We start from the raw sequence: 14,490 nt of genomic DNA, 5'->3' as shown, positions 1-14,490 counted from the left end.
GGACAATATTTTGACATTAATACGTGCTTGTACATAGATATCTATGGGATATCTTCAAGGCAATTCAATTCAAAAGGTTCACCGTACGACAATCTATGATCTGAAGGAGAGCATTGAAAACGAAACGACTGCCATTCCCCAAGACTTTTCCACATTGACATTTCGAAGTTTTCAAATTCATAACGGGTAGTGAAAGCCAAATAGGAGCACTACTTACCATTGTCATCTTGGAGAGAAAAGAGGTACTTCTCGACATGTTGATGGTAAAAATGTAAACGGCATGCTGGATGCATTCCTTTTTGTAAATTATCCATCAGTTTTCTGTGTTGCTGTGAAGGTGATGCTGTGGTGGATATCCTAAGATATCTAATTACTAGATATTTTATATTCTTATATACAATTATTATTAAACGAAAATCCCATTAAATGCTGTAAATCACCCCGAAGACTTCTGCTACTGCAAATATGACAACCGGGTGAACAGCTAGATGGAAATTCGATGAGCGCTACTATGCAAAAATTATTTGTCAGCCGGGATATATTCTTAAATATCCTTAGATATCCAAGGTGTGACAAGGCCATTATTGATTGAAAACAATTAGGTGAAACCTTATTTTATTAGAAATTGCTATTGGATTGGTGTAACAACTATTACCTTAATTTTTTATGATAAATAAGCGGTTATGACAACATCAGTATTCAGATTCCATGTCAATTTTCCATAATAATTATCAAGTTCATCATAGTAATAATAATAATAATTGATGTATTGTTTCAGGCGTGCATCGATGATAACTTGGACATGGTGGAGTTCCTGGTGCAGAGGGGGGCGGACGTCAACAGGGGTGACAACGAGGGCTGGACCCCCCTCCACGCCACTGCCTCCTGTGGATTCGTATCCATTGCCAAGTAAGAATCCAAACTCAAGTTTCTTGAGGAAGAACAGCTTGAGGAAGCTGTTTTGTTTTGAACAAATGACTGAATTATTGAAATTAAAACGCAATGAGTTGTCTTTCCTACTAAAAAAGTTCTATTCTCTCAAAATACAATAACATAATATATTATAATCGTCAGTTGAAGTTGAAGGTTTTATTTTCACAAAACTCAGGTCTTCCATGCTCAAGTCATCATCTTCAATTTGAAGTTCAAGCTCATCGCTGAACTGAAGAGCTGAAGCATCGGAACCCTGGGTTTTGTAAAATAAATCCTCCAACTTCAACTGAAGATGATGTCTTGAGCATCGAAACCATGGTGGGTTTTGTAAGAATGAAACCTTTCTAGTAGAAAAGACAACTTATTGTGTTTTTATTCCACAATGGAAAAATTCTACAACATCTTTGATTTCAGTGTTTATGTTATGAATTAGTTGAAGGATGCTTCTGTTAATCGCAGATCCTGATCAAAAAAGACTGATTCAAGAGTAGTTGAATTCAAGATTAGATTGATGCAAGATCAACTTTGGTCTTATAGACAAATTTATTCAAGATCAGGATGGGGGTTATAGTTGGATTTGATAGACTAATATTGATAGTTCAAGATAGAGTAATTCAAAATGAGAAAACTGTAACAAATGCAAAGCATTATACAGAGTGAGTCATATATGGGAACCCTTCAATAAGTTGGAGACTGTTGCAGATATAATACTGTAGCTTTCAGGATAAGTTATTGGTCGGATACTCCACCTTTTGACGTACATCTGAATTTCAACCCCTCATAAGGGGGTGACTTAGAGGTTGTAACTCGAATATTTTAAATGAAAACACCCATTGTGTGGCACATCATTTTAAATTATATTTTTGAACACAAAAGATGGCATCAATAAAAATGTTCTATGATATCTGTATCCAAAATGGCGGCTGATTGAAGTTTTAGTTTTTAAAGAAATGAGGGGTTGTAACGCAAATATTTTCAATGTAAACACCTATTGTGTGGTGCATCATTTTGAAGGCCTTTTGAAAACAAGAATGTTGACATCAATAAAAATGTTCTATGATACTTGTTTCCCAAATGGTGGCTGATTGAAGTTTTAGTTTTTACTTGAAAATTCAATGTACGTCAAACGGTGGAGTATTCGACCAATAACTTATCCTGAAAGTTACAGTCTTATCTGCTACAGTCTCCAACTTATTGAAGGGTTCCCATACATATGACTGACTCTGTATTTAGTTTAATTTTTTACAACTTATTTTTCTTAAGATTGAGAATCTCGCTAATGTTTCCATGAACCAATGTATCATTTCCACTTTAATATTTAGTTATTTTCAATAATACATCAGACTTTATTGAATCTATTGAATATAGGTTATGATGTGATTACATTCCCCCTTAACATGAGTCCACTCGTTAATGGGATGTTAACCATATCAGACAAATCAACTTATTACTACTATAGTAAGATTGACTGTCAGCATTGGTTGAATAAAAAAATATCAATGCTAGAGGATACAAGTTTGAATATAATTTCAGTACAGTCTATTTTTCTTCGATGCTATCCTTAAACAATGCTGAGAGTTTAAAGTGAATCTTGCTATAACCAATAATAGTTTAGTGTGTGGATTGTGTGATTCAAAACGTGTCTCTCAATGCTGAACTTTAATTTCTATGTGTGTCTAATCATGGAGTTAATAATATAATTACGGTATTAATAGATACTAGATTGGTTATTCTATGGTCTAAAGTGGATGAAAACTGTTTGCAGATACCTGATAGAGAATGGCGCCGATGTAGCGGTTGTGAATAATGACGGAGATCTGTCAGTCGATATTGCTGACTCGGTCGAAATGGAGGACCTCCTTCAGGGGGAACTTGACCATAGGGGTGAGTAAACACTCCTACTCTTAGTCATTATTTTAAAAATATTTCCAAACGAGCAGGATTGACAAAAGTTGCATTACGGAACAGGTCTGTACTGAAATGAATATCGACTTCATCATAAGATTTGAAACTATAATTATTGATGTTCAGAAAAGGTAGATTTTACCAGTCTATGGGGAAATTCACTTTGAACTGACAGCATTTTTTTTTATAAATACTGTTGTTATCTATGTAGTCTTGGGACTAATGAGAAAATTTCATCAAACCCAACTCACTAAATATAATAATACAGTGACACTCTTACGAGAACTCGTACTGCTAATAATAATAAATTATGATTATCATGTCTACATAGATTCTTATAAATTACTAAATCTAATTAAATAAAATAATACATAAATTAAATTACCATGCCATTCAACAATTGTGACAATCTGACAGTGGTTTGGATTGATGTGCTGGAACATGATAATTCTTGAGATACTCTTGTCAGTGAAAATGCATGAAATCAGTGGAAATTATAGGATTGCGTAATTGCCACATTTTTTCCACCGCCTTCTATTGTAGATTCTTGCCATTCCGGTATGTCTTAATATAATATTGATTGTTGATTCTTGTTAATAATGTTAAATTCTGCTAAAAATATATTTTATCTTTCAAGATCATATTTTTCCATGATTTTATAATACAGGACATTTTTATTATTGAGATTACATATTCTGGTAGTTCATTTTATTTCTTCATAGCCTAGAAACCATTTGGCAGCAGTGCTAAGTTGGAAAAGGATAGAGCTATCTGCTTTATCTAATATCAGACAAGGATAGCAAATCAATGTTAGTCAGATTCTTCCTTTAAAAAGTCTCACTATAGATTAATACCCTTAATTTACCAAAAGAGCAGATTCCCTTCATTGAACACTATTCATCGAACGAGAAGAATTAAATTAGAAAATGACATCATATAGCCACAATTACCTCCAAATAGAACGAATTAACGATCTGTTCAATTTGAAATTCAGATTAGCTGTCGATGTGTTTTAACTGAATAGCTTTTAATTAGAAGCGTCCAGAATCGGCGTGTGTGCGTGTGTGTGAATGTTCGAAGCCAAAGTTATTTGGTTGTGGTTAGGTGTACATGGTTGGGGGGCCGGGAGGTGTGTATCAAGGGGGGAGGGGGAAACCATTCCCAAGTCCCAAGCTCCTGTCGAAGATGACTCACATGTTTATCTTATCTGGGTCAAATTCAGCACTCTTATGTTCATGTTTTAACATTTTATTCTTCCAAAAAAATCGTCCATTGATCGATTGCCGTTATAATATTCTTGTAATAAACCTGTAAATTGAGTAATTATTTTTATCATCGTCTGATATCTGTTGACACCTGTTCCGAGTCCGAAATAGCCAAACCTGAAATTGCATGCAAGTTCAAGGTGAATTATATTGTTGGAAAGTTATGATGTTATTTTATTGTGAAACTCAGTACAAACTGTCAGCATTCGCCCAATGAGAAGCATTCATGATTTAATTTATAAGAAATGCTAACAGTTTGAAATGAATATCACTCACTTATAGCTATTTTTATATATGATTACGTAACTTTATTCATGGGCAATTAGTTTTGGATAAGATTAAAATAGAAAGTGATTTCATTATATAAAAAAGTAGATAGTAATTCAAAATTGAATGATAAGTCTAAGATTTTGCATCAAAATGCCGGCTGGATTCTATGAAGAGATTCTCTGTAAACTGATATTATTCCTTATATAAGATATCAAGGCTTCCCATTTAACCAATTCTGACAGTTTGAAATTAATGAAGTGACCTCATCGTTTATTGTAGTCACTGTAATTCTTATGTGCGTATCAAGTACATTAAAATTAATATTTTTTAAAATTGATATTAAATTTAAAAAAATAAATTGAAATTTATATATTATTCTTTGGAGGAGCAATCCAGTCATTCTTTTTTGTGCTTATGAATAGATAATAAATATTTGTTCATGAGGACTATTCCATCAGTCTTTTATCTTCAGGGCTACTTTTAATATAAATAAAAATCTAAATCTGAGTACCCTTTTAAATTATTTTTTCACGACATGTTTCGGCTACTATTCTATTCTATTCTATTCCGTCAGTTATGTATAGACCAATGATTTATTCTGGGATAGTTGAGTTAAAAAATTGAACATAACTTTTCTGGTTATGTCGTGATGTCTTGAGATTCGACGAACTGAACGGCTAAACTTCCTACTGTACTTGTTTCAGTTTCTTACAAAAATTTCAATTATTATTGTGGTCATACATTTAATAGTCAAAAAAGGCACGTAATGAACTGATATATTGAGGAACTGATACCCTCCCTTTTTTCCAAAGGGTAAAGTGATAAAAGTTAACATGATTATTTTGTGATATTGATTAGAAAGTATTGATAGGATTATTAATATTATTATTAATGTTCGCTCCTCAACCTCAGACATTAGTCCATGTGAGGAGCCTCCTTCATACTGATTGTATATTTCTGTTGTACCATTGCTGTGAACGAAGAAGAATAAAACTGAATTTCAATTTGATGATTAAATAAGTATTTTGATTTCTAATACAATAGTTTTGATATTGTATTGTTAAATACTATTAAATATTTGTAGTTATCAATAATAGTGATCCTACTTTTCTGTATCATAGTGATAAGTTATCTGTGTGCATTAAATTTTAGCATACTTATGCGAACTCTGAAGCTAGGTTTACACCAAGTTATTAACAAAATGTTAATAACTTGATCCTTATAGATTCTATCAGATTGAACGGAACTTGACAAACACATATGTTCATGTTCATCATGTTGATAAGTTATGTTCAATCTAATAGAATCTATGTGGATTTAGTTATTAACATTCTGTTCATAAGTTTGGTGTAAACGCAGCTTAACTCACGAATAGACCGACAGGTCCATGTGAGTAGTTAAAATTAATTTTTAAAATAGTTTAAACATATATATATATAATCTTCTTCAAATTAGTACATTTACTAATGTTTCATAAATCTGATTTTTTGTGAAACAATAAAATTCAATTGAATGTTTCGTTTGTGCAGGTATCAACTGCGAGGAGGCGCGTAAGCAGGAGGAGCGAATGATGCTGAGTGATGCGAAGGAGTGGCTGAGCAACGGAGAGCTGAACGACAAGCCGCATCCCAAGACGGGCGCCACTGCCCTCCATGTCGCCGCAGCCAAGGGATACATCAAAGTCATGGAGTCAGTACCATTCAATCATGTCACTTTTCAAGACCATGCTCCATGGAGTCAGTAGCAAACAAATTCAATCATGTAACTTCATGGAGTCAGTAGCAAACAATTCAATAATGTAACTTCATGGAGTCAGTAGCAAACAAATCTTCCATCCGTTCACTCAATCATGCCATTTTTGCACACGGTGCTCCAAATTTTCTATCCCGATGTTGTAGAGTTCTTCCGTCAATAATTTGAGAAATCGAATAACATCATCACTGACTTCATCGGTCCTAAAGCGTAGGCCACCCTAGTCTTCAATTAATGCTATATGTGTAATTTTTATACTCATACACAACATGCTGATGCCCAAAACTGTCTCTTTTAAAACTAAGGGTGTGATCACATTAGATCACATTAGCGTATATGTGCAAGTGCAAGCTAGGTTATGCATGACCAAGCATGCAGATGAGAAACAAAATCTGGGAAGAGCAATAGGAACAATCACACTGAACGCTTGCAATTGCTGGTTGCATTGCATTCAGTGTGAGCAGCTACATACAGGTCACAATGTGTTTCAATGGCACTTTTCAAATTTTGCTTTTAGTAGTTGAACTGTATCTTTTCAAATCCAAACGCCAGTCCAAATCTGAATGTAGGTCGGGTTAAAATTGTCTCACCAAGGTGTTACAAGTTTTGTAGGTTCTTTTGTAAGTTGAATTGTCATGAACATCTACAGTGGTTGAACTGCCCCTATTCAATTCTATACTACAGTCTAAATCAAAATGTAGGCTGGGTTATAATGGAATCGTGACATTTCACTCATCATGGTGTTACAACAAGCTTTGTAGGTTCTTTTGTAAGCTGAATTGTCATGAAAATGTGTAGTATTTATGTTTCAAACGCATACTACCCTTTCCTTCACTACCCTTTCCTTTACTACACTTTTCAAACGCATGCTACAGTCCAAATTAAAATTTAGGCTTATTTTTATTCAATCATGTACGATATTTATATGGAAAGACACATCAGGCTGATGCCCAAAACTGTACCTTTCCAAACTTATACTACAGTCCAAATCAAAATATAGGCTAGGTCATTATATAATAATGATAATTCACTTACCACGGTGCTACAACAAGCTTTTCCTAAGGTTATTGGTTGTTCATGAATTCGTCAAATTCTCTGTTCATCGAATACCGATTTTGACCAGTCCTTCTAAATAAATCGGAGATACTAGAATAATTTTTTTAAAGTTGGAAGCGATTTGTGCCATTTTCGCGCTGATAAGCTATCAATACGATAAGTTAAGCTCTATGCGTCTGCTACTCCCGTTGTGAGATGGCCTCTTTTAGAACCGAACTCTAAATACCATTTAATAGTTTAAAAAACGCTTCCCGGTGGTTCGAAATCCACCTAAAGCTGCTAGCAGGTCCAGTCATTTCTCATCATCATGATCATCATCCGTCTCATTACCCACGCACAAGCCAAGAGCTCGTGTGGGCATCACCCTCTGCAAAATAACTTGGTTAGAAAATAAACAAATTGCTAGACAGTCATTACAGTATTGAGCAGGAAATGCCACTTCCTTGAAGCGACTGCCAAATATATGAGGGTAATTTTCTTTCAACCTCCGATCGTATAATATCATACGACACAGTCAAGCCGTAGAGGGTGATTTTCAGATATCTGAACAGCTTGCCATCCCCACCAAACACCCTGTGATCGCTGCGGTCAAATCGTCAAATGTTGCCGAGTTAAAGACCCACAAACATGGCCGCCTCACTTCGAGTCTCCTGCCAAGTGCTAGCTACGTAGCGTTATCCGTTTTGCAAGCTGAAGGTAATAAATCAGTATAGATCTAACGAAAAAGATTCAAAAGTGATGATGTTGTGCGTGAATGGTTCGGAAAGATAAAGACGTCAGTTGAAATGACTTCCGGAATCGTCTAGATGTATGACAACTCGGACCCCAGTGCTGAAGCAACCAAACGGCTTCTCCAGTCAATCAAATGCGATAATTTCGATTAACTATCATACAAACCTGACTTGGTCACTACTAACTTTTACATTTTCCCCAAATTTAAGAAACGACTTTGAGGGCAGATTTTCCAAACTAGCAAGGAGCTTCAAAACAACGTCTTAGGTCATAGCCCACTGAAACTAATTTGGCGGCAGCATTTTATGAAGAGAGTTTTGGTAGGCTGGTCCACTAGTATGGCAAATGCCTCAACCTCCACGGCAATTATTTTGAAGAATATTCATAAGTGTAAGTAACTTTTAGTGAATAATTTATTCTTTAGTAAACATTCGTTTTATATTTATGTGCTATCGGAGGTTGAAAAAATGACCCTCGTACATTGAAGATTAAAGTCTTGGAGTCAGTAACGGATATGCTTACAAAATAGAACTACTATAGTACAAGAAATCATGTCAGTATCGAGAAGGGAATAATAATAGTCAAATTATTTTTTTTAAGACAGAAATACCGAAGTCAAATGATAGAAAATCCATGGAGTGAGTACCACCAATCACAATGCATGGTTAGAGAATTGACTGACAAAAGGGAACTTTTCAAGTTGTTATTATTGTGCGTAAGTCAAAGTCACATTACATTTTGTGTCCACTTTTCCACAGATAAGCTAATTCTCGTGATGCGTTAACTAAAGTGAGATTCACTTTTAACTGTCAGCATTCCCTATTAACACCAATGCTGACAGTTTGAAGTGAATCTCACTATAGCAGGAGTGATTTGATAATTTGTTTTACTTCAACCCAGAAAGTATAGCTATCCTTCTATCCTCTGCAGAGGAAATGAAAGAGTGGAAAAGGACAGAGAGTCTGTTTCATGATATAGGAGATTCACCAATCAAATTCACTTGTATCACCGGCTCCTTATTGGATGTTAATAATCCTGTATAGGGAAAAATACTGGATTATTAGAACTTCACGAGTATTAACCGGAGTAAGGACCGTTTCATTTGTTGACATATGCCATCGCCTTATTCTAATGAAATCAAGCCGTTCTATAAAAAACCAATTGTTTACACGTATTCTACATTTTTCAACCAATTAATGTAATTTTTCAAATATGACTAAAACCTGCACATATAGGACCCCTAGCCGGTATTTCGGAATAAACAGCATGTCATTTGATAGTGAAAGAAAAAGACTAAGAAATTGTCAAAAAACCACTGATTTATTGATAATTAGAAAGACTGATTTCGGTTATTACACCATTGTCAATCTCTGTTAAACTTTGATGTCAGAATCTCTGATGTCAGTTTATCAGAGATTGACAATGGTGTAATAACCGAAACCGGTATTTCTAATTATCAATAAATCAGTGGTTTTTTGACAATTTCTTAGTCTTTTTCATTCAATATGAATAATTACAACAATACCAACTTCTCAACTACACAAAAAGTGAAATCATTTCATAGTTTTACTGTAAACAGTATTTTGAACAGTCATTAGTTTTGTAAAACTATTTAAAATGAGGATGTTTGTTTATCCATAATATGTGTTTCTACTCGATTGCAGATGAGATCCCTGTGGTGAGATTCACGCTCTAAAGTCTGTCTGATTAAGATTGGTTTCTATTCTTGTATGTCATTAGACAAGCTCATTCTATCCTTTTCCAACTCTGCACCGGTGGCAATTTAACCATGCCAATAATGAACCACCAGATATTTAATGTCAAGGAATCTCAACTATCAACATTTATTATAAAATCATGAGATGATATATTTTCGTGACAAATGAAATATATTTGAGATAGATATTTATTAACAAGGATCAGCAATTGATATTACGTTACATCAAATATACCGGACTGGAAATAGTATATTACGCTACAAGCACAGAAAGTTAGTGTTACGGTATGAGGATAGTTTCCCGCGAGGCTTGCCGAGCCCGGAATATGTTATCCGAATACCGTAAACACCTTTCTGAGAGAGTCGCGTACGATATTTTTCGCCACACTACAGGTATAGCTGACGCCAAAAGTTTCGTGGTTTCGGGAATGTTTGTTTTTATTCCTTGATGTTCGTTCTGGTGCTGTGATCCCGAGATGCTGATTGGTCTGTTCTATTCAAGTCATCTCTAAGCTCCGCCCTTGCTTGGAATATCTATCCGAATCCAATTCATCAGCTCCCAATGCTAAAGACCATTTCTCTTTCACCTTTCTTAGTTCCATGTTAGCGGCCGAAAGGGTACTCTTTTCCGGCCTTAGCCGGAAAGAAACCTTTTCTGACGTCAGACGAGAGTCGTCTGCAAACAATGTCTTTCAGATCTACGTAGGGACTGGAAAACAGCTGCTTCTGTGCAGTGTGGCGAAAAATGTATTTCCTTGATGAATATAACATATTTTATATAGAATTGATTAATATTAGATCAGATATACCCGGATGACTTCAATCACAGCTATGTGTTGTATAGAAGCCGATAGAAAAGTGACATCTATGTCTTCCTATCATTTCCACTGACTATGAAGCATGAATCTCACTATAATAAGACGGACTCCCATGTGACTAATGCCATGTTCCATCATTCTGTTTGTTGTGAGTTTTGCATACCTTTATAAATTTGACTTATACTCGTTTAACATTAGGACCCCAGCTCATCACGAGATTGACCGTTTTCACACTTACCGATCGTCGGCCATCACCCAGGATTGTTATCTGATTGGCCAATTCCCACCAACAACTTTTCAGCCAATCGGAGCATAATTCTGAGTGTCGGCCGACAATAGGACGTGTGAGAACGACGAATAGCTTCTCTGTCGATAAGTAGACAGAGAAATGTTATGGGACTAGGCAAAATAATACCTTCAAAACATGCCGATAATCTTTTCATATACTTTAACTTGGAGTTATAATTTTAAATTCTTCAAACCTATCTGCGGTGTGCGGTGCGGCACTACCTCCGTAGAAATGGTGCATTCGTGTGACGTCAGCACAGGTAGGGCTCCTACACCAATAAAAACACTAGCTGATATAGATCAGCTGAAATCAACGAATTTTTATTGGTGTAGGAGCCCTACCTGTGCTGACGTCACACGAATGCACCATGGCTTTGTCTACGGAGGTAGTGGCTAGACACATTCATTGAGTGTCGTCCATTCATTCTTTCTATAAAATGGCATTACTTTTCTCGTGATTTTAGGTCACTTCTATCCCTGCGATTTTGCTGATTTGTTGGAATGTAGAGAAACACCTGTATTAACATCCTTAATTTCTATACTAGTAGTTCTGTGAACAGTAGACCTCACGCAGTATTCTCATCCACAAGTACCTGATTGAAACTATAGACCTTATGGAAATACAGCAATAGACTGGCTTCTCCACACATCACTGTGTAATCACTTGTCAGCTGATTCATGATGAACATTCTATAGTCTGATTTCACTCTTATATTGGCGTATGAAGGAGGCTCCTTTTTCCTTTTATATTATCCTTGAAATGCAAAATTTCCAAAAACCTTGTATATACGTCGACGCGCAATCAAAAAAGGAACATTCCTGTCAAATTTCATGAAAATCTATTACCGCGTTTCGCCGTAAATGCGCAACATATAAACATTTAAACATTAAGAGAAATGCCAAACCGTCGACTTGAATCTTAGACCTCACTTCGCTCGGTCAATAAAATCTTGACTTCGCATTACTTCTCTTAATCTTTTGGCTTATTTAAGCAATGGGAATAGTTCCCTGGAGTATGTAGAACCCATCCTCTTTGAAATTATTAGAGTAGAAAATAGAGGCACTATGGGAGGACTGTTGTTTGACACAAGTTATGTTCCAAGCCAGATATTCTATTCTAGATATTCTATTCTATTCTAGTTTCTTATTAATTTTGTTCTGCATTTGAATGTTAGCAGTAACTGTTCAAGGATTCTCTCCTTCTACACAGATACTGTGAGATGAAAATTACTTGACTAGAATAATTGCCATATTCTTATTTTTGAAAGTCAGGCTACAACCAACAACATAAAGCCAAATCTAGTGTGATTCACGTTATAAAGATAAGTCAGCACCTGATTAAAGTTGGTTTGCTATCCTTTTCTGTCTGTAGACAAAGCAGAAAGCTCTATTCTTTTCCAACTTCTGCGCCGTTGCCAAATCGATTGTAAGCTAGCTATTGCGAAACAATGAACTATCAGACTATTTGATCTCAATTATGAGGATGTATAATCAAATCATGAAATATATATTTAAAAATATCAGATAACGCCGGGATGACTTGATCACAGTTATCTACTATAGAGTACGGTGGTAAAAGAAACTATGGCTAATATGCCGTCCTATCATTTCCACTGACTTCATGACGTCATAGAACAGAACATGCCATCAGTTTCATCAGTTTTTTATTTCTTAGCTCGAATCTTTCAAATTGATCCAGTTTTCCACTGAGGATGATGCCGACATTAGTACTGTGCTTGTGCGTGGGTGATGGGTTGATCATGATAAAGAATGGACCTTCGAATTTGTGCACTTCAAGTTAGGAATTACTAGGAAATGATTTTATGCTCCTGACTGTTGATTCACTTGGTGGTATGGGGGGGGGGGAACCAACAGGTTCAATTTGGTCACGTTCTAAAATTGAATTAACAAAATTAAATTGAATTAGCATATACTATTTGAACTAGTAATCATAGGAAACAGACTGCATCTGAAAGTCACATTTTGTTGAATCGAAAATAGAAAGTGTATTTTTTCTGAGAATGAGTATGCGATATCATAGTATCTTCAGTGAGATTTAATCCCAACTTATAGTATTTGTCATGAGTTAAATCAAAGCTTCCAAATTCTCAATGAATAATAGTTTGAAGAACAAATTTGTTTCTGTTGTTTTGTTTGATAAAAATGTTCATTGCTCTAGATGCTTTTATTTAGGTACTTTCAAATACTGTATTAATAAAATCATGCAACTAAATTTACTCAGCATATCCACGGCTTTAGCCGATTTTGATTTAATTTATAAAATATTATTATATGTGACATTTTTTGAGTAATAATAAAATAAATCTTATGATATTTTTTTATTGCGGATGTTTTTCGAATAGTTGATATTATTGCGACTGAAATGTGTCACCAAAGTGAGATTCAGTTCATGCTGTCATCATTCCTTGTCAATACATCAATGCGTCCCATTTCGAACCAATGCTGACAGTTTGAAGTGAATGTGGTTGGGACATTTGTCAGCTCTGAAAAGAAAGCCTTGAGCAAGTGTATTCTTAAGCAATCGTTGCTGCTTCCAATTAGGCAGTGTTCTTGTACAAGTGGAATATGTCGCCTATTCTCGCAAACACTCTTTCATTGTTGTTAATGAGTAAGCTGGCCAATGGTGCTCCGAAATTTGTTTTAAACCATTCTAAACCCTTATTTCGACTTGAAACTGTGCAAAACTTTAGTGGTTGTGTTCAAAGTTCACTTGTATCTAATCAAGGTGAGTCGATAGTGTCGTTGAGTGACTGTTCTGCTATTTTCAAATTCATGTCATGCATAGGTTGTAAATCACGGACTTGTATACTAGTAACGCACTTCCAAGTACTATTAAAATCTATTTTCTTTTTAATTTTATTTTGTCCTTTTGATAGAATTTATTTTGAAAAAATTGAATAATTGTTTACTTATACATCTTGTCTGAATTTCATGTGAACTGTTCACATTCTCACATTTAAAATTCAGTTCCTCAATAATTGATTGGGCGGTAGCTATTATAATGTATTTTCTGTTTCTTGGTGTTATTTTTACATGACATATTTTAGTGATATTTTTTCAAATAATATATTATATTGTTGGAATAAAACGTATAGACTTTAAATGACTTATTTAATTGATGCTTGTACACAAATTATAACATTCGAGCATTACACCGTTTCAACTTCCCGAATCAGTTATTTTTCTCGTTCTTTTTTCATTAAATTATTTTTGTCCAGTTTGCTCCTAATTTCAAATAATAATATTTGTTGAGAACCATTATTGAAATTTATCAAATTTTAATAACTAATTTATTGTATTGGACCTGTTAAATAATGACGCTGTTTCTACCTACAAATGAAAGAATTCTTCTTCTGTTATTCTTTATTCTCTATCATTCATATATACAATAATTACCTACATTATAAAAATAATTTATACATTATAATTATTTTAGAAAAATATTTAAACTTGTAAATTAAAATTCTAAATGCTATTGCTAATATTTTATCAAAGGTAAATAAAAAGATACAGTTCATATTTATATGAATAATTTTATTCATACAAATCAGTTATAAATAGGTATACCATAATTAATTATACAGAGTGTTTCTGAAGTAGATTTTCAAACTTGGTTAGTGCTTTCCTGAAATTAAAATGAAGAAAAAAGAAACAGTAAAAATGATTCGTTGACCGAGATAATGATTGCACATTTCTCTTCAAATTTTTAATTTCATAATTCGTGGCGGCCTAG

The 14,490-nt window shown here is 34.5% G+C and overlaps 1 protein-coding gene across 26 annotated transcripts in view; it reads left to right on the top strand.

The window, feature by feature from the left end:
• The window catches only part of LOC111050492 (protein phosphatase 1 regulatory subunit 12A), a 146,947-nt gene that overhangs the window by 71,804 nt on the left and 60,653 nt on the right, over positions 1–14,490 (top strand). For all 26 annotated transcript variants that reach the window (XM_039431066.1, XM_039431076.1, XM_039431073.1 and 23 more), the window contains exons 2-4: positions 779–909; positions 2,699–2,817; positions 5,903–6,062. In XM_039431066.1, the coding sequence (XP_039287000.1) occupies positions 779–909; positions 2,699–2,817; positions 5,903–6,062 (410 nt within the window). The remainder of the gene's footprint in view (positions 1–778; positions 910–2,698; positions 2,818–5,902; positions 6,063–14,490) is intronic.

This window comes from Nilaparvata lugens, chromosome 6, assembly GCF_014356525.2.
Source record: "Nilaparvata lugens isolate BPH chromosome 6, ASM1435652v1, whole genome shotgun sequence".
Lineage (NCBI taxonomy): Eukaryota > Metazoa > Arthropoda > Insecta > Hemiptera > Delphacidae > Nilaparvata > Nilaparvata lugens.
The sequence above is the reverse complement of the archived record's forward strand: the minus strand, read 5'-3'. Positions and strand labels throughout refer to the sequence as shown.